Genomic DNA, 26,665 nt, shown 5'->3' with positions numbered 1-26,665 from the left:
CAGATTTCCTAGAGGAATTACCATAAATCCTCTCAAAGGCTTTGCAGTTCCAAGTTAGGATGATAACTTCAGTAGCAGTTGTAATGAATAAAATGCAGACTTTGGGTATGGACAAGAGAGAACTAATGAGGTTCTAAACTAAAAAGGGTTATCTATGAGACCAACAATGTGACCTTAGGTTACTAATAAGTCAAACCTGTAGTCTCCTTTCACAGTATAAGCTTAAGGAAGTGGGAGTCAAGACAAAGGGAAGGGAAGATCTTCATTTAGACCTGAATGTCCAGGCAATTGAAAGTGAAGGTCTCTGTTATTCAAATAGTTAAAACCAGTTATCTCCTGACCTTATAAAGAACAAAAAGAACAGAACTGAAGAACTGAAGAACGCTGGGCCAGAAAGAGGATGAGGTCAAAGGGCTTATACAATTTGAAAGATTAGGAAGGAGCTGGTGAAAAACAGAGTCAGGAAAGTCAGGAAGGGAATTAGTTATTAAGTCTTGTTCAACTGAGGCAAGTCTAAATACTTAAAACCCAAGGACTGAAGAAAGACAATTAGATTTAGTAAGTGATAAAGTAACATTACAGGTCACAGTGAAGTGACAACAGATGCATAAGCTGAAGAAGGCACCCGCAGCCACTGGGTGTAAATTGACCTATGCACGAAAAGAGTAAATCGAAGAACTTAAAACAGGGGAGTCAAGAAAATGCTTCATTTTAAACGGGACAAAATAGACTGAAATATGACATTACCGAAACAGAGCCCATTCTTTATTGAATAACTGAGTTTTGAAGTTATGTGGTGGAGTTCCTCTTGGGGAAAGCATATGAACTTCTAATTGGTTGGCTGTCAAAATTTTAAATAGAAGCTACGAAATCTCTCTAGGTTCAAATAATTTCTGTTTCCAAAAGCTGGGTAATCAATTTCATACACCTTGATTTCTAACTTAAATATTATCATTCTCTTTTGTAACTCTAGACTAATGCCCTGAAAATGTAGAGTGAGAGAAGGGCTGGTGTGTTCCAACAATGGTTTGTTTTCCTAGAGAAATGTTTGCCATTTCTGTGGGAAATCTCTGTAACTTCATGCCATGGATTGCCTCATGTCTAAGATCTCGGAACCACAGTGCTTCTGATTTCAGAGTTTTCCTGCTTACTCATTGGAATGTTTTCTTAGGTTTTCACAGTCGTAACTCAAAAAAATCTGTAAAATATCCTGAAATCAATCAAAATTGTTTTGATTTCAGATCACTGGGACTCAGTTTTTGGACTGGGAATATTCAATTCTACCACCTTTATTTTCACATAGCAATTAATATCTTACTACAGTATAAATGTTCATTGAATGTTGTTTAATGCTTTTTTAAAAGTCTTTATTTTGACATCAATATAATTGTATCATTTTTTCGTCTTCCTTTCAAACCTACATGTTCTCTGCTTGCTCTTTCTCAAATTCATGACTTCATTCCTTTCAGTGTTCTTGAGTGTGTGTGTTCCTAACCATATAAATATAAACTCCTCAGTCAGTATAATGTTACATGCATGAATATGTTTTCAGAGATGACCATTTGTTATAAGATGCCCATTTGGTATTGGATGACCAATTTGTTTGCTCTTTCCTAGAAAACACCATTTCCACTGCTCTCACCATTCCTTAGTTACTTTTAATACATTTTATAGAGTAGCATCCTTACAAGATTCCCCCCTTCTACGTTAACATGTCTATTGGTATCATTGTTGTTCATTAAGGTGTCATATTAGATAGCTATATTAGTACAGTTTCATGAATGTAGCTTCTCTGCCATTCTAAGGGAACACAGGCATATAGTACACTTCCTGTTCCCCTGGCTATTACACTAATGCTGCACCCTCTCCAACAGTGGTCCCTGTGGTTTTAGGTGCAGGCCTAGTATTGCAGACGTCTCAGTTGAAACTGAGCTTGATAAGTCTCTATTTTGCTCTCATGTGTGCATGTGTGGGGGAGTTTTGTTTTGTTTTGCAATGCTGTTTCTCTCTTGTAAAGAGAAGTTTCTTTGACGGGGGACGAGAGCTACATTTATCTGTAGATAATAGGATAAATATTCAGAGTGTAGTTAGGGATTATGTTGATCTCACAAAGTGACTGTTAGTAAAAACTCTTTCAGGATCTATGACGTCCCTAGCTGCAGATGGTTTATTAGGTTTCCAGTACCAGGTGTGTTTCTCTCTCTATGAATAAGTCTTAAATCCAATTGGAGTGTTGTTAGTAACTACCAATGTATCTGTGCTGCTACTGCACCCTAAGAGGTACCATGTCATGTTGGTTGCTGTGGTTCATAGACACCACAGCTAGGTATGACTATTGCTTATTCCCTTCACTCAGAAGCTTCTGATACTATGAATATTACTCTTCAGGGACTAGAGGTTCAGGTCAGATCCAGCTCATGTATTCTGAGTCCCACGCCTTTAGTGCACGTGTATTTATAAATTGGAACTTACCTTCCACCTCTGAGAGGCATCCAAGGGCAACAGCAGTAGCCTGTTCTGGGAACCTCTTGGATAACCATGAGCAAGAACTCAAAAGAAGGCTTCTTGTGAGTGTTTTTGGGGTTTTTCTTAAACCAACTCTTGACGAGAACGTTGTCAGCTCAGGTTTTGATGCTTGCTCATTGGTATTTTAGACTTCATGAAATTATATTTGTAAATTCCATGAATTAAGTACCTTTGAAGCCATTGACACCACTCAAAATGATTTTGTTATATTTCTCATTTTATCCTTGTAAAATGTCCTTCATCTCACACTTGCTTGTTTTGTTTGCTTCCTTCTAACCCATCCCTCTTTTCCCAGTATTTCCCCAGTGGTATGACTTCATCAGCCTGTCATCAAATACATATATAATTTTTCCCTCATCTTAGTAATTAAGGTACCCTTCAGAAAGACATTATCTAACTAAAATGGACTCTGCTTATCCTCAGAAGATGTATGCAACCAGCCCGTACTCTGACCCTGTTGTGTCAATGGATCTGGATCCACAGCCAATCACAGATGAAGAAGAAGGCTTGATATGGGTCGTAGGTCCTGTCCTTGCGGTGGTGTTTATCATCTGTATTGTGATTGCTATTCTTCTTTATAAAAGGTAGGCCTGCTCTATATTTTAATTGTGACCTTGAGGACTACCTTGACTTAGTAGAATAAATTATTTTTCAGCAGTTGTGTGGTAGACTTTATACTTTGAAGACAGTCCACTTACTAATATTGGAAAATATGTTTTTGCCATACCTAAAACAAGCTGAGATGACTGAGCTAGTGGTATGGTTTTTATTGTAAGCATCCACTCTCTCAGCTCTCATCTCCTGTGATGCACTGTGATGACCAGTTTTCATGAGAATGAGATATTATTAGTACAACCTAAACAGGCCATTCTATGTAAGCTTTAATTTGGTTTTTAGCTGTTTAGATTTCATAATCTAATGTGCACCTGTTCTAAAATATTTCCCTATAGTCATCTCTTATGGTTTAGCAAAATACAACTGAATGGTTAAGGACTTTTTGAAAAGAAAAGAAAAAGAGGTAGAGAGTGGAAATCCTCCCATTTTTTTTCTGAATCTTATTCCAAATATTCACTGTTAAATTTACATCAGTGTTCAAGAAGGGGTAATCGGAAAGTGCTGACTTCTATTTAAAACAAATTGTAATCACAGCTCTCATGTGTCACAATATCAACCTGATTAGTATCTTGTTATTTCTACCCTTATTCCTCTGTACTTATGTTTGTTTTTTTTCTTCATCATCTCTGACCCTTCTCCAAAGAACGTTCTAAGGATCTGTTCTATTTGTTCCAATCTGGACAAAAAGTTGAAACGATTAAAGACAAAGCAAAGCTCATAATCATGATTCATTAAGTTGCATATTCTATCTTGGTGTTAGGAAGAAGGACAAAAATATGCCTAGTTATCCATTCAGATCACTGCTAACATGAAATTCCTAAAGTTTTAGAATAATAGAGAATTAGTGGTCAGTTACCAAATCTGCTCTTAGTTGATAATTTGAGCCTCCTCATACCAATCCTTCTTACCAATGTGCATCTTATAGATCCTGTTATATTTTCTCACCTCTCTTCTGTATAAGATGCAAAAGTAGGAGAAAGATGAGGCCTGTGTAATGTAAGTCATTCATGAATCCTATGTGAACCCAGACTGGAGTTGGTGCCCTTCCCTCTATGCGAGTTACAGGTAGAAACCTTAGAGACAGAGCAGATTTTATAAAAATTCAAGTTAAACCCTGGGAGTAGTGGCAAGCACCTTTAACTTCTGCACTTTGGGGACAGAGGCAAGCAGATCTCTGTAGATTTATGGCCAGCCTGATCTACAATGCAAGTTCTAGGACAGCCAGAGAAACACTGTCTTGAAAAAAAGTCCAAATTAGACTTCTCATTGTTATCTGAATGATACTCCTTCAAATGGTCACATCCTACACTGGAATCTGGCCATAAAACAGTAACAATAAAACAACAACAAAAACAAAAAAAAAAAAAAACCTGTTTCTAGCCCAGGTCATGTGACATTTCTGATATTCAAAATGAGAATGTGTAAGTCATTTTCAGGTCATGTTTTATTTTGATATGTGCGGCAATTAAGTAATCTTACTGTTTGTGTAGGTTAATTATATAAATGTATAAAATTAAGAACTATAACCTTGAAAAGTTTTTATAACTATAATTACATTTTCCTTGATTCATCTACATATGCTTGAAAAGAATCAACTCATTTATAATTTTCCTTAATCCTGCAAAAGAAAGTATCTGATTTAGGTTTCATGACTCTGTTAAAAGAGATGCATTTTCGCATGTGCACATGTGAGCATCGTCTAATGCGATTGTTGGAAAATGCAAACATCCTCGAATGCTAAGTATATTTAGCTAGCCATCTGAAGGCCATGGAGCAGTTCTGAAATAGAAATGCTTGCTTCAGCACTAAAAAACGTTCCTGACTTGAAATTTAAGTAGACCCAACAACGTTCTTCTTGATTATCATGAGGCAGCTCAAGAGGAAATCTGTACTCAATGAATGGTGTCTTTTATAGCTTAGATACTGAGCAAAGTTAATTATATAATGTGTACTTCACTCCCTCTTTTAGGTGCCTTTCAAGTTATATATAGATCATTGACAATGACTCAAAAATGAAAGTACTGTTACTATTACTATAATTAAGAAAATATTAATATTTTACATCCTTATGCTAATAATGTTTAATGAACTCAATGGCATAAGCCAGTACTGGGCCATACTAACTTGATAATTATCTTTACCAGATATACCTGCTCACAACTCTTTCACCTGTGAAAGAGGCAGTCGCCATGGATGGCTTGCCATATTAATAAGTGTATTTTCCACAGCAACTTGAGGCTCTGAGACTCTCTCTTAATAATTATATTGATGTAGGGAAAGGACACTAGTTGATGTTACTCTGTTAATTTGAATTGTTTTATTCTCTTAATTTTTATATCTAGAATACAGTGTTAACCAGTGACAAAACGATCACTGAAACTTTATAAGAGCTCTAAACCATTTACTGACTCTGAAGAATATTAGGCTACAATTAGTAGATTTAAAGTATTACAAATACTTCTTACTAGGATTTCTTTGCAAAGATTTTATAATTCATTCATGCAGTGACTCAACATATAAATTCAGAAATGAGATGCTAACAAGGCCTAGGAAAACACTGGGATATATAAATCAGGAATCCTGTGGTCAAGATCAACTTCTGCATCTGAAGGACTAGAAAGTTTGGCCAACATCCCAACCTTTATTATTTACAAAGAAAATAAATGAACTAGAAAAGTGAACTTCTTAATAGTACTATTCCATAATTTGAGAACATAAGGAAGTAATAGGAATGGTTTTATATTATTTCTACTTTATATGTATATGTGTGTGTCTAATTGTGATATATGGACCCAGCTTCCCATAATCCATCCACCACTGACAATTAAAATTCACCAGGCCACTCATTTCTTCCACATTCATTTACTCGGCACAGCTGCATATATAAACTTAGTAATTAGTTCTAATATAGACTCAAAATTATTTATATAGAAAGTAAATATTTTAAAATAAAATATTAACTTTATGCAAAAAATACCTCAAGACAATAGTGGACTTTTCTGTGTCATGGTGTAAGAAAGAACCTGGAGAATATGAGGCTAGAAAAACCCAAGGAATCCTATGACTAGTAGTGGTATCTTTAGATATGCTAGCTTAGCCCATGAAGTAAGAAAATTCTGTCCTTTTTCTCTGTTGCTTATGTGTGTAAATCATGAGGTAGATCAGACAAAACAACTAATTTTTAGCTTTTCAGTTTTTCCTATAATCACCTGTTTTAGCACCAACTTAAATTTATTTCTAAATGATCATCAGTATATCACTAAAGCCATATGAACTCATAAAGAAATCTAAGTCAATACCCAGAAAAGAGTCAAGGCTGCTTGTCTCTGCCTCCCATAATACAGCAGCCTACACTACCTGGAGTTCCGTTCTTCCTTCCTAGCCACTCCTCCTCTCTTGATCATTTCTTTTTTTGACTAAGCTCCTTCCTTTCCTCCTTCTGTTTAGGCTGTTCTGTGGCCCTCTTTCTATGGCTTTGAAGTTCTAGTTCTTGATAGAACTGTTGCATTCCTATAATTTCCCATTAACCTGACTCATTTCTTTTTCTCTCTAATACCCAAAACATAACTACATTAAATACATGCCCATGTACATATTCAATAATATTAAGTGTATTTTCCTCCAGTTGTTTATTCTATGATATGCTATTAGTTTCATCTTTGGCCTATGATATAAATTTGCCTGATTTTCAGGCCTTCAAAAGTAGATATTTAAACATATGAATACACATCCATCTATATCAGGCTGTCCCATAGAAATGTTCTTTCCACCCTTCATCTAAATCATTAAGCAGCCTTTCTCTTCCACCTGAAGATCACCTGCACCTCAGTCTCTGATAAACTCATTGCTTAAAAAGTCAGTGAGAAAGGTTGATTTTATTTGTTTGCTTGTTTGATTGGAATTTTTAAATTCAGGACACTAGGAAAATTGCTTTATATCTAAGAGTAGAAAGAGCGAAACAAATAAGTGTGACATCATTGTCATCATTCACTGTGTGTGTTTATACAGATAAATGTGAATTTTTCCTTTTCTTTATTTAAGCAGTGGACTGCCTTGTCTGTAGTTCTTGTTGTCTACAACACAAAACACTTTGCTTGTTGCTCCCAAATGAATATTGTTCAGATTAATTCTTTTGGAAAACAGTTGCATATTTAATTAGTCAATGTATCATTACAGGTAGAAGTGACCAGTGGATGTGTTTGCAGAAAGTAGCACCCTCATGACGAAATGTCTGTCTTTTCAATGGCTTGTAATAAGATGTTCCTGTGAATTAGCTATATAGAAGGGTCATGCACATTGGATTTATAATCACAAATATTATATTTTGCAACACTTAAAATGTAATTCATCCATTATTATAAAAAAGATTTGTGATTGCCTTACTTTTGAAAAGGTGTTGGAAAAATTATTTCTGTGACTATATTTCATTGTGGTATAATGGCCCAATGTTCAAAATTTTAAATACTTCAATGCAACTTACAGAATTTCATATCATTAAAGTATTGAGATACTTCTTAGCTGAAGACTTTATGGGTGTGAAATTCTATTGTATTTTCATTAATAAGATTATTTGTTTTCTTGAGTTAGATCTCAAAAATTGAATATCTTTGTCATCATAGACTTGCTGTATTAATTAATCTTTGCAGCAATTTTTGAAAAATAATAAGTCAAAATGCCATTGAAAGCCAAGCATTTTTTATTCAGTGATAGTCTCCCAGCCTCCATTTATTCATGATTAGAGGCCTGTAAACATTTTGATGCACTATTGTTTAATAATATGTGTGAGTTATGTGTCTCGGCTTGTGAGCACTAATTTTGAAAACTTGGTTGTCATGGTTACTCTTGTTACCATTGGCCAACTAACATTAAGCCTTTCTTTTTTCCTTTTTTATTTTTATTTCTTTTATTTATTTATTTTGTGCTGCATTAAATGGAGCAGTAAACCTGACAGGTGAGGAATAGAGACTAAACCCTTTCCATGCTCAGTAGGGAAAAAACTAAGATACAGGTAGACTTGAGTTGATGATCCCACCTAGCAAGTGGAAGCTGGACAGAGCCTATACACACGTGATAATTTGGATATTGAAATGATGATGAGGGATATATTTTGCCTTTATGAGAAGAAAACAATGCATTTCCTTAAAACTTAATTTAGAAACCAGTAAAGCAAGTCTCTGAGTTTTGTGTTCAGGGGTAAATGAGTATCTGTGTGTATTAATGTATCAACAGGTTGGAATTGTGAGTTGTCCTGTAGACCTTTTGTTTCGTTTGTTTGTTTGTACCCCTTAGTGAAACTCCTACCAAATGCAATATTATCCCCATGTCACCCAGCCCTGATTAGCGATAACAATTACAATAATAGCTAAAATATATTGATGATGAATCCAGACTGCTCTATAGTTTTTAACTCAAACACACATATCTATGGATGTAAATACTTGATTAAAATTCAACTAAAAGAACTATTTCAAAGGTTATCCGTTGTCTTGCCCACAGTACACTCAGTGGCCTTTGGTGTGGCATGCGTGTGCCAACAACACAGGAATCATTATTCCCCAAGGAATTTCCAGAAATATAAATTCTTATTTATCACTTGACACGACTAAAACTAAAGGTCTCAACTTTGACACAGCATCCTGTGTTTTAGAATCTTCACAGCTGGTGTTTGTACACACTTAACTTTGAGAATCACTGAATTGCTTTCTCTAAGACAACCCTATGTGGCCCAGAGGGCCAGAGTGAAATGTAATTGCAGGACTGTTAAAAACTCTAGGAGAAGGTCTTCTTTCATGGACTCCGTAAGTAGCCATTAATAGAGCAGAAAAGTTCAAATAGTTGTGGGTCAGCCCAAGCATACAGCACCTTGAAGCTCCTTCTTGTTCTCTGGTTCTATTATAACTTATGCAGGCGCTTTATAGTTTATACTTCTCTCTTGTACTCGTGTTACAGAGTCTGACCAAAACTTAAAACATCATCTTCTTTTTCATCAGTGAAAGAGTTGAGATTGGTCTGTAGTTGATACTCATTCAGATAGATTTTAGAATGTAATTAGGGACATCAAAACAGCTAAGTCTGAACTACTTTCTTAAGTATTAAGAGTAGAGATTTTATAGAAGAAGTTGAATTCAAAACTTGTTTCCAGACCATGAATACAATCTTCTAAACAATTCAGTTTGCCCTGACATCCCACCGCATTGAGGGCCATGTAAACAGGAGTATCAGGTGACCTTTGGTTTTCCCTTAATTACACAACTTCTCTGTATAGCACACACTTATCATTTTACAAAGTAAACTGGAAGTAGAATTTGATAGCTTTAATAGGAAAAGAGCAGTACATAGAATTTAAATGTTTCTAGCCACTGTTCTATGTAGTTTTCTAATTAAAAATTAAATAACAGAACCTTGGAAAATTGTCCACAAATTCCACATTTGTGCTAGGCCAGGTATAGACTATTTCATCCCATTTGTAATTTAGGATACTAAGTTGAAAAAAAGTGAACTATATAGGATGGTTACTGATCATAATGATTACTGTTTCTTCTCACTATTTCTTAGACATACTTTGTATGTTTGAAAATCTCCAATTTTAGTAAATAAGTAGCTACCAGTAGTATGGTTATAAGCAGCCATAATCATGCCTTTGGTTTTCATCAAAACAAAGCTAAAACAGTCTTTGATCTTGGGGGTCATCTCATTTGAGCAGTCATAGTAAAAATAAATTAGCTAGTAGATGTCCCGAAGCTCGTTTCTGTCCATCATGAACCCCAATTACATGGAATGTATGACTTGTAAGTAATCTTATTCCCATAAATTTTCTTTCCAAGGTTTCTATTCTAACAATGGATGTAATTTTCAACTTTCCTACTACAAAAAAAAATGCTGAATTTCCTTAGAGAATGTTCCGCAGCATAGCCATTGTCACTCAGCCTGGCCTCTGGGAGAAAGATAAGAAGGCTGTTCGATAATTCTCTCAAGAGTATTGCAGTTGCCTTGCTTAGATATTTCTAAATCTGTTTTTCCACACCCTTGAATAAGTAGCAGCAGAGTTATTTGGAATAGAAGAAAGGTGCAGGTTTTAGTCATTAGGTTTGACATATCAATAAAGAAGTATAACTGTGCCTACTTCTTACAAAGGTCCAAGCCTTGGAAAAGCCCTGATATGTGACATAAAAAGACAAGCTGTAGTTTTTTTCTGAGAGCAACTGGTTAGCTGAACTCCTGACATTTATTAAGCCATGGAAATGTAGCATCTTCAATGACAAAATCAGTATCCCAACATTATGAGACTAATACCCATGGCATGATTGCAGTGGAATTTGCTACCCTGAAATTGATTATCTAGTCCCTCTTTCTGTATAGTTTCTAAGCTCCTGTCTTTTTTTTTCATTGCTGTCACTAATCTTCCACTTCCTCTTTTCATTTTCTTTTTTATTCCATGTAACTGGAGATGCCAGTACCTTGGGCACAATTCAGAATCACTGTACTCCTCAGATTGACAGTATAGCTTGGCTTGACAATACCTTCTATACTAAGGCTGTCTGTGACACCTTTAGTTAGTAAAATGAAGTCCTGAGATAGCTTAATTCAAGGTACTTAGAGAGGAAGTTACCTAATAGAATCCATTACAGAAAATGCATTGCATGAAGGATATTTCCCGAATACTTTGAATTTCAGTTAATCAAGTGCACATCCTCTTTGTGTCAGTCTGCCCCTTATCCCCTGGTTATTTTTATTTTGTAAAGATGAATAAAAAATTAAGGAAATATTTTCTGGCTAATCTAGATATGGGAAGAGCAATGCTTGCTAGTCATGTATAGCATAATCCTATGGAAAAAATACAGGAATACATAAATACATTTAACCATACCTTTTTCAAAATAAGAATGTTTATGCTTCAAGTAAGGATGAGATGCTATAACTTCTATTATAGTATGGATTATATATATATACTGCTGGTATCAATATTTAGAAAAAGGCCAATCTGAAAAATGCTTCCATTTGCTACATGGAATTCTCATCATACTCTCTAAAAGCAATTATTTGGGTTTGGGAGAAAATGGATAAATGAATTCAATGGGAAAATACTAACATTTATTACTTGAAATTTTGTTTAAATTCCATTATGGCAGCTTAAGAAAGTACATCTAAGTAAGTTAGCATTGAAAGAGAGAAATGATGCATTATGGTCACATTTGTAGAAAACCTTATTGTGGTATCTTGAATAATCATCATAGGAGTTGGCAATTCTATAAAATCAAATTAATGTTTTCTTGTCTTTCTGTGATTGATTGCCATTAAGAAAATAATAAAGATTGTTACCTAATATCACTGCTCACACCTACTGTTGTCACTTTTCTTTCCTGTGTGAGAAAGGAGAGAGACATTTGTCTTTTGTGGTCCTGACTTTCCTCCTATGCATTTAGGATAACAAAAATTTAGACATGCATTTACTTAAGTTACCACAATAGATCTGTATTTTGTAGTCACCAGTGACATATTTAAAAAATGAGAGATAGAAAGGGGAAGGTAGGTTGAGTTGTTTACTTTGAGGTCAGGAACTTTTCCTGTGGTAAAATGTTATGTTTGTCTTCTAGTGGCATAGAATTCTATTCTCCACAAATACCACTAGTAGACAGGACTTTTGAGCACGTCTAAAAACCCCTTAACAGTGTTCCTTGCAAACCCAAAGACAGATGACCTGAATTAATTTTTTAGTTTCCAAAACTGAAGAGCTCATCCACATTGACAAAACATGTGACACGACGGAGCCCTGTAAGCTAACAGAAGAGCACTTGAACAAGGTTCAGGGAAGAATAATTTAAGGAATGGTTGATTGCTTAGTTCCTTGGTGGTTTTACTTGGTTTAGTCTTAAATCTTGATTTTTATCCCCTATAGGAAGAGGGCAGAGTCCGAGTCCAGAAAAAGCAGCTTACCAAATAGTAAGGAGGTCCCTTCACATCACCCAACAGACCCAGTAGAGCTGAGGCGCCTTAACTTTCAAACACCAGGTAAGTGGCCACTTCTTCTGTCACAATGTCTTGGTCCAGTTGGCATTGTCCTGAGAAATGGCATATCACTTGATTTTGAGCCATTTTGTCCATCCTGATTGTTTGCTTTAATATTGTTGGCATTCACATATATGTACAATAGAGAGGAATTTAAGTGCTTTATGAAATCTGAAGTGGGAAGGTAAAAAGAAGGATGTATAATATTTCCTAGTCTTTAGAAAAGTATCATTTTAATGGGAGTGACACAACTTACTTACATTCAGTCTGGCTTTTCATCTTATAAAGTAAGTGTATGAAAAAATAGATGAATGAAATTAGCTCTCATTGGGATATGTATTTCATGCTTCGCTGTCTATGTTTATGGTACTATAAAAGAATGGAAGAAGTGAAAACAAAGAAAAGAAAGACAGGAGAGGTAGAAGAAAGAAAAGGATGAAAGGAAGGAGTGAACAATTTCATGTCTTTTAAATTTTTAATTATACTAAATTTTACTGACCAGTGTAGGTATCATGCTGTAGAAACATTTGAATAAATTGAGATAGAAAATATACTTTTTCATAAAATAAAGAACATTAAGTACTTCAACAGAGAAAAAACACAGTATTCTGATGAGGTGTAGTTTTACAATAACATTACTGCAAGACTAGTTCTACTCTGCTTTCTTCTGACCAAATTGTTTATGTCAATCAAATGTCAAATATCAAATGGTAGAGAGAACTAAAAACATCACACTGAGCGGTCCTATCATAGTACCTTCCCACAGTGAGCAAAACACTGTGTAAAAACTCTTTAGGATTAAACTTTGGTTGTAGTAATACACCCCACACTGCTGGCATTGTTCTTTTGCTTCTAATTAATGTCTGAATGCTCTAACTCCCAGTGTGATGCACTGTAGGTATTAAGCTGTACATTCTCAACGAATTGCTTTGAACTGTGAGAATGCATGGCTTATTGTGTTTAACATACTTTTTTGCATATAGATGAACAGAGTAACTACTGAGTCTTCAAATGAAAGAGCTTTTCCACATTTCAAGGTGGCTGGCTATATAATTATCACAAATGTTGAGTAATTTAAAATTTTGAGTGAAATGAGGTTAGGGTTCTTTAAATTTGCCTTTTTGAAGGCAAGCATATGTTTTCATAAGCATAAATGGCAGAGCGAATGTTCACAAAATGGAAACCCTTCTGTGTACATGTTTTACATGACTGATAAAGATAAAAATGTCAACTTGTCCAGGATGGGTGTTAAGTCTCCCTTGTGGTGTTCTTTTAAGGAAATTTGATAAAATGGATTGATATAGTAACTTTTGATTGGCTTCATTTTAAAATCGAAATATACAGACTACTGTATCAGAATAAATTCATCATCATTGTTATGAACCCAGAAATTTATTTGCTTTTTCTGTACCCTAACAGACTTCATAGAGGTCCCCCAAAAACCACAGCACTGTAAGATATTCTTTATCCCCAGTAATCCATTGAGGAAAGAGATTCCTCTCTGCTGCTGCTGTAAACTGCTTCATTGTGAAATGTGGTCTGTACTGAAAGCAAACGTGGCCTTATAGCAAACACAGAATCACAGTACATCATTGAAAAGTAGGCAGATAGTGGGGATATCAGCAAGAGAAGCACATGTGTGTGTTGCCGCTCTCTTCCTATAGCCTGACAGCAGTCAAAAGAACATAGCCTGAGAGGTAGCCATTTGTCATTTGTCAAGGATGCAACAAGTACAGATGTTGATGAACAAGAAAACAGCTATGCCCCTCCCAAAAGACCCGATATCCAAGTGTCTTTTATGCCTCTAAATGCTTTGTACAAATGTGGCAAACCCAAAAATTCTAAGAATGTATTTTTCTAATGCACATAGGACTGTCATGTCAGATCCCTTATAGAGAAAGTGTATTAAATTCAAATTTTCATAGGTTCCAGTTGACATATCATTGCTGTCTTACTAAAAAATTTACTGAATTAAAAAATGGAGACTTAAGTGTATATTTAGGGTATCGTTTAACTGAAGTTACCCTTGTTACTGAACAGAGGGTTGTGTAAAGTGGAAAAATGTAATGAAGAGGAAACAAAATGTAGTAAAGAAAGTAACAGAAGAAATGGTTCTGCCCCACCCAGCACAAACCTCATGCAGGAAGCCTTGTCTTGTGCTGTAACTTGAAGGACAGATTTAGTTAAGCTTCATTTGTTTCTGAAATAAACTCATTTCCTCCCAAGCTGTATGGTGCTTAAGTCCTAAACAATTGGCCCTTTACAAATGAAATTAACTCTACTGTAAATGTTTAATATTTAGTGATATGGACATTTGATTCAGTCAGTTTGAATTTCCACCATTGACTGCCTTAGTAACATGCCAAAGTGTAAAAGCACAAGGTGGGGATATTAACTTTCTATATATTTTTGCTCTCCTCCTATTGAAGAAGCAATAATTTTCTCAGGTGATCACTTAGAGTGTTCCTTAGTTAGAGTTCGTTGACGCTATAATTCTACTTATTTTGTTCTTTAAATATTCTGTAATTCATTAGGTGAAGTATGTTTTTTCTGGTTTATACCTATTAATCTGTAATTATTTATTCCAAAATAACATTAACAGTTGAAGGTATTTATTAATGGCATGCATAAGTGTGAAATTAATAACCTATCTCTTCACTTCTAAAAATATGACATTCAGTGAAATAAGAAAACTATGATTTATATACCAACAACCAACTGCAGAACATCCCCAAGAAAGCAGGTGATGTCACATGTGACAGGCTATTAGGAATGATAAAGTAGCAAGCAAGTACTACCTGAGACACTCCGTCAGCTGTGCAGAATAGAGGAAAGTTCATTGCTAAGCCCTCTGATTTTATTTTAATTTTCTTTAAAAATGTTTTGTGTGTGTGTGAAAAGTAAGTTACATTTTAAGTTATTTATTCTCATTATAAAGTCTACAATTAAGAAGTCAGATTTCTTTTTTAATTCTGGCATGTTTCAGTTTTCACATGACATCATTCTTATAGTTTAGCAGTACCACAGAAAAATTTTGATCATAAGGAAATCAGAATTCTACCCACTGATGTTCAGCAATGCAGAATTTTGGGTTACCATTCTTGTAAAATTTTGGATAGGAATCTAATCCCGGTGTGAACCTTGTACTCAAGCATCTAAGGAAAAGGCAGGATGGTCCTAACTGTGGGAACTGAATATCGGCTCTCATTCTGTCAAGATCATCCATGACTTTGTATTTATGCCTCAAAGTTCAAAGTGCAGTATATAGACACAATGTATTTGGGAGAACCTAGGCTACTTCATCTTTAAGATAATTAGAGATTACATGAGTGAGTCCTCAGTTATTGATGTGGTGGGCTAGACAGCATTCTATGGGATGAGCAGTTAGATGACATCTTTCTAACACCAGTAGTAACTTTATAACAGTAAAATGAAACCTGAATAGAGGTATGTCAGTATCATTCCCTCAGCAGAGTAAGCTGGGCAGGATGAGTTAAAGAAAATGGAAGTGACAGTAGATGGATGTATTTCAGTTATTAACCCCTTGGTAACTTTTAAAAATCTTTACGTTCAATGGAAAAGGGCAATAGATTCAATTATGAAAGAAGCTTTTAAAAGAAACCTTAGGACTACTAAGATGGCTCAACAAATAAAGGTTTGTTCATTCAAGCTAGACAACCCGAGTTCCACCCCAGCACCCATAGGAGGGAACCTACACATGTACATATACACACAATACAAATAGATTGGTTAATAAACCGGAAATTTTCGGTAAGCCTTGCATGCCTTTTCCTAGAAGAAATGCTTTGTGAGTTAGGGATGGTTGCCAGGTAGGCTGTGAGTTAGGCAAAACTGAACTGTGTCTGTAAGCCTGCACTGCAAAGAAATACTGCACTTTTCCTTCATTGTAAGTTCTGTAGCCTACATTAACAGTATACCTGGCTTATAGTTACAAAAGCAATACATATTTCTAAGGGAGGAAATTTCAGAAAATGTAAAATCATGCCTCAAATATTATTCACTGTTATTATTTAAGTTTTTTTATGCTCGAACATGTCGATAATTTAAGTTGAAATGCAAAGGCAATTTCAAGTAAGAATACATTTTAACTCATGAATTTTAGTTTTTCTTTAGTTAATCACATGTAAAATAAGAAATGATTTTTAATCATTACTCCGATCTTACCTATCTATCTGCCTTCCAAGGTTCTACCCATGCCTTTTCTGAACTTAAGTCTGTGTGCCCATACACAGTACATGTGTCAATAGTGGACCAGACAGACTGTTTTCTGACTTAATTTTGCAATGCCAACAGGAGCCTTTCCGTGTTAAGAGTAGGACATTGTTTCTCATTTTTGTCAGTTCACAGTGTCGATATCATGCTGTTTTTCAGATTTCAGTGCACATCAAGCCCATCCTGTTTATGGAATCTGCCTTTTGTGTCTTGTAGTTCATCTCACACCACTGTTCAGTCTCTGTATGTCAGATGCCAGAGAAAGGGATACCAAAGGCATTCTGATAAAGACTACCAGCTGCAGAATTTTTTTTAATACTGTAAAATTTATTTGCTGATAATTTCCCCTCTCTGTTCCATGGCCACTAGAAAGGGAAAAAGTGAGTAAGCTGAAGGACATTGTGAAAAGCTAAGAGTGAACAAGGGGCAAAAAACAGATGTCTGTTCATGTTTGTGCATCTTCCCAGCAATGAAAATTGAATTGAGTGTTTGAGAGAAGTCTGTGTTCGGTCCAGTAGAGAAGAAAAATAAAGGAAGGGCAACTAATAGTGTGGGGCACAGGTCCAGCCACTACCAACATGACAGCTTCTGCTCCCCTATTTTGCCCCTAAACACAACAAAGGGAGATTCAGAAAAGCAACAAACACTGCAAAGCCATGGCCTCAGCTCTTAAGGCCTCCTTCCACTATGGGGCTGGACTTAGTGTGTTTTGCCGGAAAGAAAAAAATGTGGCTGGTAGGTGATTGATGGTCTCTGAAAACCAAACATAAACTCATAAAAAGTTAATGTATCAGAGATTGTGATCAGCTGCCGACTGCCTGCACAGTAGCCAAATTGATTTGGAGAGGTCATGCTGCAGCTTCCCTCATCCATTGGTGTTAGTAATTGTACCAATGCTGATAAAACCCACATTTATTTGTACATTTTTTTTATCTTCATGGTTTAGTATAAGTAAATATGTGCATGCAACCCAACAATAAAACATCCATGCTCTGTATTTTATATTGGTAAAACACTGATTCATTGACTCAGAATAGTACATTTTGGATATAAAGGAATATGGTTTGTTCAAATCCCTCATTCTCAGAAATCCTACGAAAAATAATGCTTACCTGAGAAACACTCTTGGGGAATATTTTATTAAGGATATTACTGACTAAAATTGAGTAAAATTGTCATTTTACCCTCAAAATAATTTTATGTTATAAATCAATGTTCATTTTATGTTTTATTTATTATTAATTTATGAAACAGATTTACAGAGTATTTGTTTTTATCTCATTTGAAGTAGTATGCAATTTATGTTAAAATGTGACAGATCTTTAAAGAAATCTTTAAAGCCATTGAATTTCTCTCAATGGCTGCTAAGTCAGATATACTCATGACAAGGTCATTGATTTGATGAACAGATTATCTTCCCCTTAATTCACATCTACTAAATGTTCCCCCCAATTTTATCACAGACTATTGTCAGATAAACCGTAGCAAACTGCTGAGATACTGTAAATGCACATTTTCAATGATAGCAAAAATCATGTGTTGCCATTAATACTGGCCACAAAAGCTGTTCTTAGCAAACTTAAAGGGTTTCCTCAGGCATTTAAGTAAAGATTAAGTGTTTAAAGTAAAAAAAGCAAGTGTGAGTTGAGTATTCAATATATAAAATTCTAAGAACCAAAATTTTTTAAGATAGAATTTCCCCTACATTTTGGTATATAGTTTGTTTTTCTAACTGATAAGAACTTTTTATGCATGTACATTTGATTTGTATTGAACTGGGTATTGAACTGAATTCTTTCTGCATGCTACGTAAGTACTCTTCCACTGAACCACAACCCTCAACTTATTTTTTAACATTTGTGTATATGAACTGAAGTATCTTTGAGCTAGAACCCAGGTGTGTTAATTTTGTTTCATAGCTAGAAAGTAGGTTTATGTGATATTTTGCTCTGCCTGTATTTCTACTGCTGCCTATCACATGAGGTTAGATGTAGAGTTTTCCACTTATGTATCAAATCAAGGTCAAGATAATTCAAATATTGGAGGTTTTCAATTTGATGTTTTGGGATGAGAAATGCGGAAGCTCTTTTGGATAAACACTTCTCTATGGACAATGTAGTTATTTGAAGTCTGCACTAAATGACAGTACACTGTAAGAATATTTTAAAAGCAAAAGCACCTCTCTACTCTCAAAATTGTTTTTCCAAGTTGCACTGCAGTTTTTAACATTCCGAGCTTATACCATTAGTTTATGGTTTCAGGAACTCTGAATGCGTTGACAGAAAGGAATCTACAGTGTGTACATTGTAGGGCTGAGCCTGAGTACTTTTTGCCTGCCCCATCTCAGAAGCAGGCTGAAGTGTAAGAGTTCTAAGATGCAGTGATTAGCACACTGTGTTTAGAGTAGGGTGGTTTAATGATCGTGTGTCGCCACAGAGCTTAGGGCACATGTCACCACCTGGACTGACTGAAGCAGTTTGACCCTGTCAGCACTTTCATTTAATTGACACAAATACAAAAGGACGAGTTTGTTCTTTTACCAAGAGGTCACAATTTCGAAGGCCAAAAGAAACTGCAACTTCTTACTGTGGATGTCCCAGAAAGCTCTAAATGAATGTGAGAGGCAAGAAGGAAATTCTGTTCGGCACAGGCCAGTTTATTTTGGACATAGCTAAGTACAGTACAGTTTGGGAAGACAAGCTTTCTGGTAACAATTATCTCAATCCCAATGCACAAGAAAGCTTATGGCATGACTACATGGAAACTCTTTTGCAAAATTACTCTGTCATGAAGATGGGTTCTATAGCTTCAGGGACTATGATCTTATGTAGTTTCTGATTGAGTTAGTGCAAAAGTCACCAGAATGTAAAGTACATGTGATACCTCCCATAATGGTGGGTTATTGGCTGACAAACAAAGCTAAAGAGGAAGACCTGAGAAGGGAGAGTCAGGAAAGAGATAGCAAAGCTCACCAGGTTATTCACAATGGCCACTCCCAGCATTTTAGGTGGAAAACAGGTATTTGCATCCTTTCTGCAGAAGAGATAAACCTGTGTGCTTATCACTCCTGGTTTTCCTAGTCCTTGTCTGTGAACACCAGGATGTCATGCCGTCTAAATCTCACCTTTGTGACCCACTGGATTGAAGAAAACTGAGGGCAGCATTGAAAACTGTGAAGTTGGCACTTGATGGTTCATCAGGATGTTTAGCTTTGTGAACAACTTCCCTAATCAGCCTCATATTTCCACTTTGCACAAAAAATGACAGAGCAGAATAGCTTCCATTCGCACATACCAACCACTTACTGCCCATCCAGAATCATGGCTGACACACGGCCTGAGTCTCATATTTATTGCTGCATTTCAGATAAGAAAGGTATGCCTGTCTGTCCTGAAAAGCTGAAACAGGAGAACAAAGGTAGCCCTAGACATCTGTTCCTCACAAAGAAACAAAGGTGATTGTTTCTTTGTGCAGGTGGCCACTGTATAATAGCTAATGCTCTTTGGTTATTGACTGCACCATTCTGACTCACGCAGCCCTTGGATTCTTCCTCTGGTCTGGAAAAATCAGCTCCTATTCTAGACAGGAATCAGGGTACAGATATCAAGGAGCATAGTAATGTATTTACTATTTACCATTTAGGTGACCAGATAGAGTTCCTGATCTTTTGAGTCCTGTTGTGTAAAATAAAACACTGGGACTCCATTATCTCCAGGATGCATCTCAGCTAAAAATACCACAGTTTTGAAGTTTTACTTCATGTGAGGAAGCCACTGTGACTATTAGCACAAGTACATACCATGTTGAAAGTAGTCATCATTTTTTTTCCTCCAGCCTATATAGTAGATTTGATTGTTGTGAAGACAGCATTAGATTTCATTCTAACATCATGTCTGGAAGATACTGTGGCCTCTACTCTGCATCTCAGGGTCAATCCAAGCCTTTACAATGTGTTCGTGCTGTATGTTTATAGCTTTAGATCAATGGGGTCCTGATCCTGGAATGTCCTCAGCAGTTGTTAATTATACTTCAAGTTCTTTGCTGCTAATAATATCCAAAAAGAAATAATGCCTATTAGCCAAGTGTCACAAGAATACACAGATATTACCAGTAAAAAGTTTATTTTGTTCTCATAAATCCTGATATGATTTTTGAGCATAAAGTAGTAACAAATGGAGTTACAGAACTCCTGCTGTCTTCATCACGAATTCCCATAGGGTAAGAAACTTAAAACATAAGTATCTGAAATATCGGAGGCTCTGAATTAATCGGAATAATGTGCAACCTCTAAAAAGGGACTTTAAAATATCTCAGAATTAATGTGAAAATATTATTCTGAATGAACACAGAGAAACACACCCATAGGCATGCATTTGGCCATGCGTGTGCACATGTAGGCACGCATGCGTGCTTGCACACATAGATACTCACATACACCTGTTTTCTTGACTGTGAACAATGGCTAGGCTTCTAGACAGAAGCTAAGCAAGAACTACATCTGGTTTGGATCATATGTATTTTTGAGCACTGGGCAATGAAAAACTTTCTAGATTATTTTGAAGTAAAGTCTAAGTGTTAGATAGAGTTTCTGTTGCTATAACGAGACTCCATGGCCTTGGCAAGTCTTAAAAAGAAAAACATTTAATTGGGGCTGGTTTACAGTTCAGAGGTTTTGGTCCATTATCATTATGGTGACAAGCATGGTGGTAAGAGGGCAGAAATGGTACTGGAGAAGTCGCTGAGAGTTCTACAGTAGGATCAACAGGCAGGAGGAAGAGAGCGAGATTTTGGGCTTGGGTTGGGCGTTTGAAATCCTAAAGCCCATTCCCCACAACACACTTTCTCTAACAAGGCCATTCCTACTGCAGCAAGGCCACAACTCTTAATGCCACCCAATAAGCATTCAAATAAGAGTCTATAGGGGGCCAGTCTTATTCAAACTGTCTAACCCTTGATGATTGTTTTCTTACATGAAATAAAAAGCTTCAGATTAGAGTAATTTTGTCTCATGTTTTATGTGAAATCACACTGATGTTGGTGTTCAGCTCTACGGATAAGCAAGGCAACATCATTATATAGAGTATGTACTGTTTTGGCTAGCTAAGGAAAATTTCCCAAAACATAAATAGCAGACAACTCAAGTACATAATAGTTTTCTATTTTAAAATGATGTCCTCCAGAACTCAAATCAAATCTGCCGCAATTTAAAAACTGTCTTATAGGAACCACTCCCAAAAGACCCCCGCCTGGGCAGAATCTCAATCAGTGTAGTGAAATAGTATTGTGAGGAAGGGAGATGCTCCAGAATTAATTTACTTCCATCCTTTGATCTTACATATAATGACATTATGATATTCAATTACAAGTCCCTATGAAGTACATGTCAGAAAAAAAGTAGCTTCATATTCTGTATCCTAAGGCTATGCTTCCTTTGTATTCTATGTAGTTCTTAGAGGTTCAGCCTTTGTATATGAAATGGCTATTCTTGTCCTAAAAATTATGTATATATGGTGCATACTGTCAAGTCTTAAGTAACAGTTTTTAAATGCTATTTATAAAGAGCTAGCACATATTTGCTTGGATTTCTCTATAACTAGCTTCCAACATAGCACTTTGAGACCACATGTTGGAAGTAAATATGTGATCACATCTTGTGTTGTTTCTTGTGAACTTCTGCTGTTATACTAATACTTTTCCCATCTCCAACTGGCTTTACTTTTGCAGCTTTGAGCAGTAATTCAGTCCCCTACGCCTCCCTGATTGGCTCTGTGTCCTCCCTCTCTAGCCAAACCACCACTCAGTCCATATATGATAATAACTCTCTCCCACGATTCGCTCGAAAAGGTCTAAACATCTTTGTCTCTATTACCTTCTCTGTTAAAGCACTGCAATGATGTTCACATCAGCCCATTTCTGTGTCCAGATCCATGCCCAGCCTAATTTCCCCTATGCTTTTGCATTTCCATTCTTTTCTCTGGGGAGTGCCTCATCTGGAGAAGCTCACTCTTAATTACTAGATTGCTGTCACCCATTTTTTCCCTCCACGGAATGTAAATTAGTTCAATATTTTCACCTATATAAAAAGTTTCAGGAAAGCCTCCAAACTATTGGTTCAAATATATAATTATATCATTGACAAAGAAAATCTACATCTAATCAACTCATTTCTGCTGGATCTCTGCCAAGATATTGGCTCCTAGAAATAGGACCTTCACATCCATGAACACAAAGCCACCATAGATAGATCACACCTTGAAGAAGCAAAGTAGTTTTCCTTTTGTTTTGTTTTACTTAATTTACTATACCACTAATAATTTGGCATTTCAGATAAAGGACTTAGTGGGTGACTTTTCATAGGTACCATTTCTAAAGTACCCATAAGTAGTCCTGTCATGTTGTTCTAACGGTCATCCTTCCAGCCTGTTACCCTCTAGAGTGGCAGTGAGAGCAGCGCATCACCAGAGCTTCCAGTTGGAGCTCCCCACTTCTAATTTTCTACTTCAAATACTTCCCTGGGGGCATGTTAGTTCACTGTCTCAAGCCAGCTGGAATTTGTGTCTCTTAATATCCGAGTCAGCAATTCTCTCTCATGGTAAACTTGCAAAATTAATCTCAATGAGACAAGATCAAATCATGTGAACAGAGAGCAAACATCACAAAAACCCAAGAATCATCAAAATTAACAGCAGATTATTTTTAACAAACACTGTGAAATGAGTGTGTCTTCAGCTGGCCGACGGAACTAAGATGTATTAGCTCCCTGTCTGCTTTCTTTCCTCTCCTTGTCTTTCCATCCATCATGTGCTCCTTTTCTTGAATTCATTTTCCATCATGGACAAAGATGTTTACACCTGGAGTAGCTTGTAGGCTTGCTGGGTGTTGACGTGTAAGCCATGGCAGCAAAAACCTACTGTGTTGTTAGTGTGGCCACTTATTAATGGCTAGGAGAAGGCTGCAACCCCAGCCTCTACAATCTGCTACTAGTGGAAACATTTTTGAAGTTCAGTTTGGTTTGGTGTCAATGTGCTGTTGGTTATCATTGCCAATGAGCTGTTGTGCATGTCATTGTCTGTGTTCATATCTGCATGTGAATGTCGTCACCTGCCATGTTTGTGAAATACTAAAGTGATTCTCATGTGTCATGTTGTATGGTAAGCCCTGCACAAGCTTGCATTTTATTAGTCTTTTATAAAGGTATATCAGGCTGTCATTTTATTTTTTTAAAAAAAATCCATTCAGTTTACTCATTTATTTATTTATTTATTTTATTTACACCATCATTTCCTTTGCAGGTTCAGATGATTCCGGTTACCCTGGTAACCTTCATTTTTCAAGTTAGTTTTCTTTGTTTATCCATAAGTCACTTTATGTTTCCGATCAGGCTGCTCCTCCTTCCCTTCCAGGCCTTCTTCACTGTCTGTCCCTTGGTTGACTTTACACCATTTAATTCCACACAATTTCCATTTCACACAGTGCAGGAGAAGGAGTCTGAGATGACATAACAGTAATTACTCAAAGCAGAAGTTGACATCAGGCCCGACTTTCCGTTTTCTCCGCTAGCTAACCTATTGATTCATAGCACAGTAACACGTTCTTCTGTACTAGGAATGCTAGTTGGGGGAATATGCTTGGTGAATTATCTACTTGGTTCCAAAATCCTCCCTTTAGAGCATGTCCTGCTTTGAGTAACCAGACTATCTGCCTGCTTTCTCACATAAAACATTGTTACTACTCACATGTTTTCAGGCCATCTCTAACTACAGCATTCACTGTGTTTTGGAATGGTCAATCTCATTTTTTTTTATTCAAATGTATTTCCTCTTCCTTTTTAATAGGTATGGCTAGCCACCCTCCAATACCTATCTTGGAACTTGCAGATCATATTGAGAGGTTGAAAGCAAATGATAACCTGAAGTTTTCCCAGGAATATGAGGTAATGCACTTTCTTTATGTGACAGACTTTCGATGTATGCATGCCTTTGTTTGGACTACAAAATTAACCTCAGCACTTTTTATGGAATCCCAACTCTAAATCTGATACAAGTTGTATTTAATAACAAGTCAATATAGTCACTGCATTTTATAGGTATGATTTTATATTCGTTGGAGGTAAATTGAGTGATATTTTCCTTTTTCTCTTTCTTTTTCATGAAATGTTCTGACTCAGTAAGCTTCTAAGTGTTCCAAATAGGAAGAAATTGATTTATTCATGGGAAAAATCTTCACTGCAAAAGATGTCATCAGTCAGATTTTACTGTGTTTTACTTATTCTATAGGCATGTGCATATATGAGTGTGTGTAAGTGGAAGCCTGAAGCAAAGTTGTAGTAGTCAGTTCTCTCCTTGTGCACTGGATTCTGAGAATATAGGGTCCTTTCCTGCAGAACCTTCTGGCTGACCCAATATGTATGTATGATTTCTGAATATGATGCTTCCCATGGCCCCAAAACTCTGTACTTATTGAATCACCATTCACTGTGTGTAGTGCTAAGATTACCAAAAATGGGCCTGTTCTGAGAAAGAGAGGGAGAGAGGGGGTGGGGGGGTTGGGTTTGGATACTGTGACTGTGGTATTTGTTAATCAATGTGGTGCAAAACTGTCCATTTTTAGTATTCCGTAATGAATGGGCCTCATGTTGAAGCCTGTCCTCGTATCACTCCTAAATGAGCATCTTTGCCATTGTATTTGATGTGTTACCATGTAATTTAAATGCACCACTACAATCTTGCAATTGTTCTAAGCAATAGAGGGTTGAGGGCTCTCTGAACTTCCCAGATTCAGGAGAGTTTCTACTGATTTTTCTTACTGGAAGTCTTAAAACACTGCTGCTCTGTCCCATACATTTTCTTGGTCTTTGCTGCATCAGGTACAGATGTAGTTGTTTGAGGTAATCTTTCTCTATCAGGTTTAACACTCAGTCCTGTCACGTGCAGTCAGAAATCTCTATGAGATCTACTATTGAGTGTCCAGAGAGCTCACAAACTCCAGACACCCAGTATCCAAGAATGTGAAGCAGAAGGCCCAGGACAATCTTTCTACATAGCTTCCTAAATTCTTAACTAACTTTCTCTGTGTGTTTAACTTAACTTTCTCTGTGTGTTTCTGTCTGTCTGTCTCTGTCTCTGTCTCTGTCTCTCTCTGTCTCTCTCTCTGTCTCTCTCTGTCTCTCTCTCTCTCTCTCTCTTTCTCTCTCTCTCTGATTTCTATTTCATTCTTTCTTTCCTCTTATGTGCCTCTCCTCCAGAATTGGTGATTGAATCCAGAGTCTCCTGCATACTAAAGAGTGCTCTAACACTGAGCTACATTCTAAAGGTTTTTCATTTTGAAACAGCATCTCACTAAATTATTCCCCAGGCTGTCCTCAACCATAGTATCGTCCAAACTACTTTCTGAATAGCTTCCTTGTTTTATGCTGGATAAGCAAACCATCAAAAGTGAGGTCCACTCTCCAATTTGGCATATTCTAACATCTTTGTAATATTTGGTACAAGATAAAGAGATGAATTTCTTTTCCTTGCAAATCGGCTAAGTAATATGTTCTATTTCTTCTTCAAGCATTCTGGGAAATTAAGACTGGAGTGACTCTTGTCTTCTTTTCCTGAAACCCTGCTTCTCACCCTGTTCTTCTAACAATGTAGTCCCTCTTGTTAAATGATTCAATAGCCTTTAAAACAGCTCCAGTACCTTCTTATTTGGAGCTTGAGGATGGAAATAGAGTTGTGGCCATGAAAAGAAAGAAAATGAAGACTATTTAAGGGTCAATTTTCAACAACCAAAATTTTCACTGCTCTTGATTGTTAACAATCTTAATTAATTAATTTTAATTGTTTTGATGTATATTTTCTTCATCACCCTGCTTTAATTCTTTATTTACAATGATGTGATAGGTCATGGACGTTAAAAATATAATCTCTCAGCTGATCATTAAACCATCACTCCATTCCCAATCAGCAAAAAATTCAGACGGCTCCAGCAAATTTACTTATATCCATTGAATAAAATAGCTGGCCTCATTTAAATAAAGGAATTCTCAAGAAATAGTCCATGCAAAGTTAAGCTAATGATCGTTTAGATCAGAAGCACTCCTTAAAAGGAGCTATGAACTCCATGCTGGCATTACTGCCATTAGCAACTCCCAGAGTCACCTCAGCCATTGACATGATAGCCCACACAGAGCCTTTACCATTCATCAGGGAGATGATCTGTGATTAAAGCTCCCTAGGCATGAATTGACTGGACTGTGTTTTAACAGCCATGAAGGAGATATTTAAGTGTCTTACTCATC

General features: G+C 36.3%; 1 protein-coding gene across 45 annotated transcripts in view; it reads left to right on the top strand.

The window, feature by feature from the left end:
• Positions 1–26,665, top strand: part of Ptprd (protein tyrosine phosphatase, receptor type, D) — a 2,322,278-nt gene that overhangs the window by 2,198,406 nt on the left and 97,207 nt on the right. For 19 of the 45 annotated variants that reach the window (XM_063288539.1, XM_063288540.1, XM_063288565.1 and 16 more), the window contains 5 exons: positions 2,950–3,110; positions 8,081–8,092; positions 12,038–12,150; positions 23,673–23,714; positions 24,216–24,313. In XM_063288539.1, coding sequence (XP_063144609.1) covers positions 2,950–3,110; positions 8,081–8,092; positions 12,038–12,150; positions 23,673–23,714; positions 24,216–24,313 — 426 coding nt within the window. The remainder of the gene's footprint in view (positions 1–2,949; positions 3,111–8,080; positions 8,093–12,037; positions 12,151–23,672; positions 23,715–24,215; positions 24,314–26,665) is intronic. The other 26 variants (XM_063288574.1, XM_063288566.1, XM_039111456.2 and 23 more) reach the window with 6 other exon arrangements.

Source organism: Rattus norvegicus, chromosome 5, assembly GCF_036323735.1.
Source record: "Rattus norvegicus strain BN/NHsdMcwi chromosome 5, GRCr8, whole genome shotgun sequence".
In the NCBI taxonomy this organism is placed as follows: Eukaryota; Metazoa; Chordata; class Mammalia; order Rodentia; family Muridae; genus Rattus; species Rattus norvegicus.
This window is presented reverse-complemented; position numbering and strand designations above follow the sequence as displayed.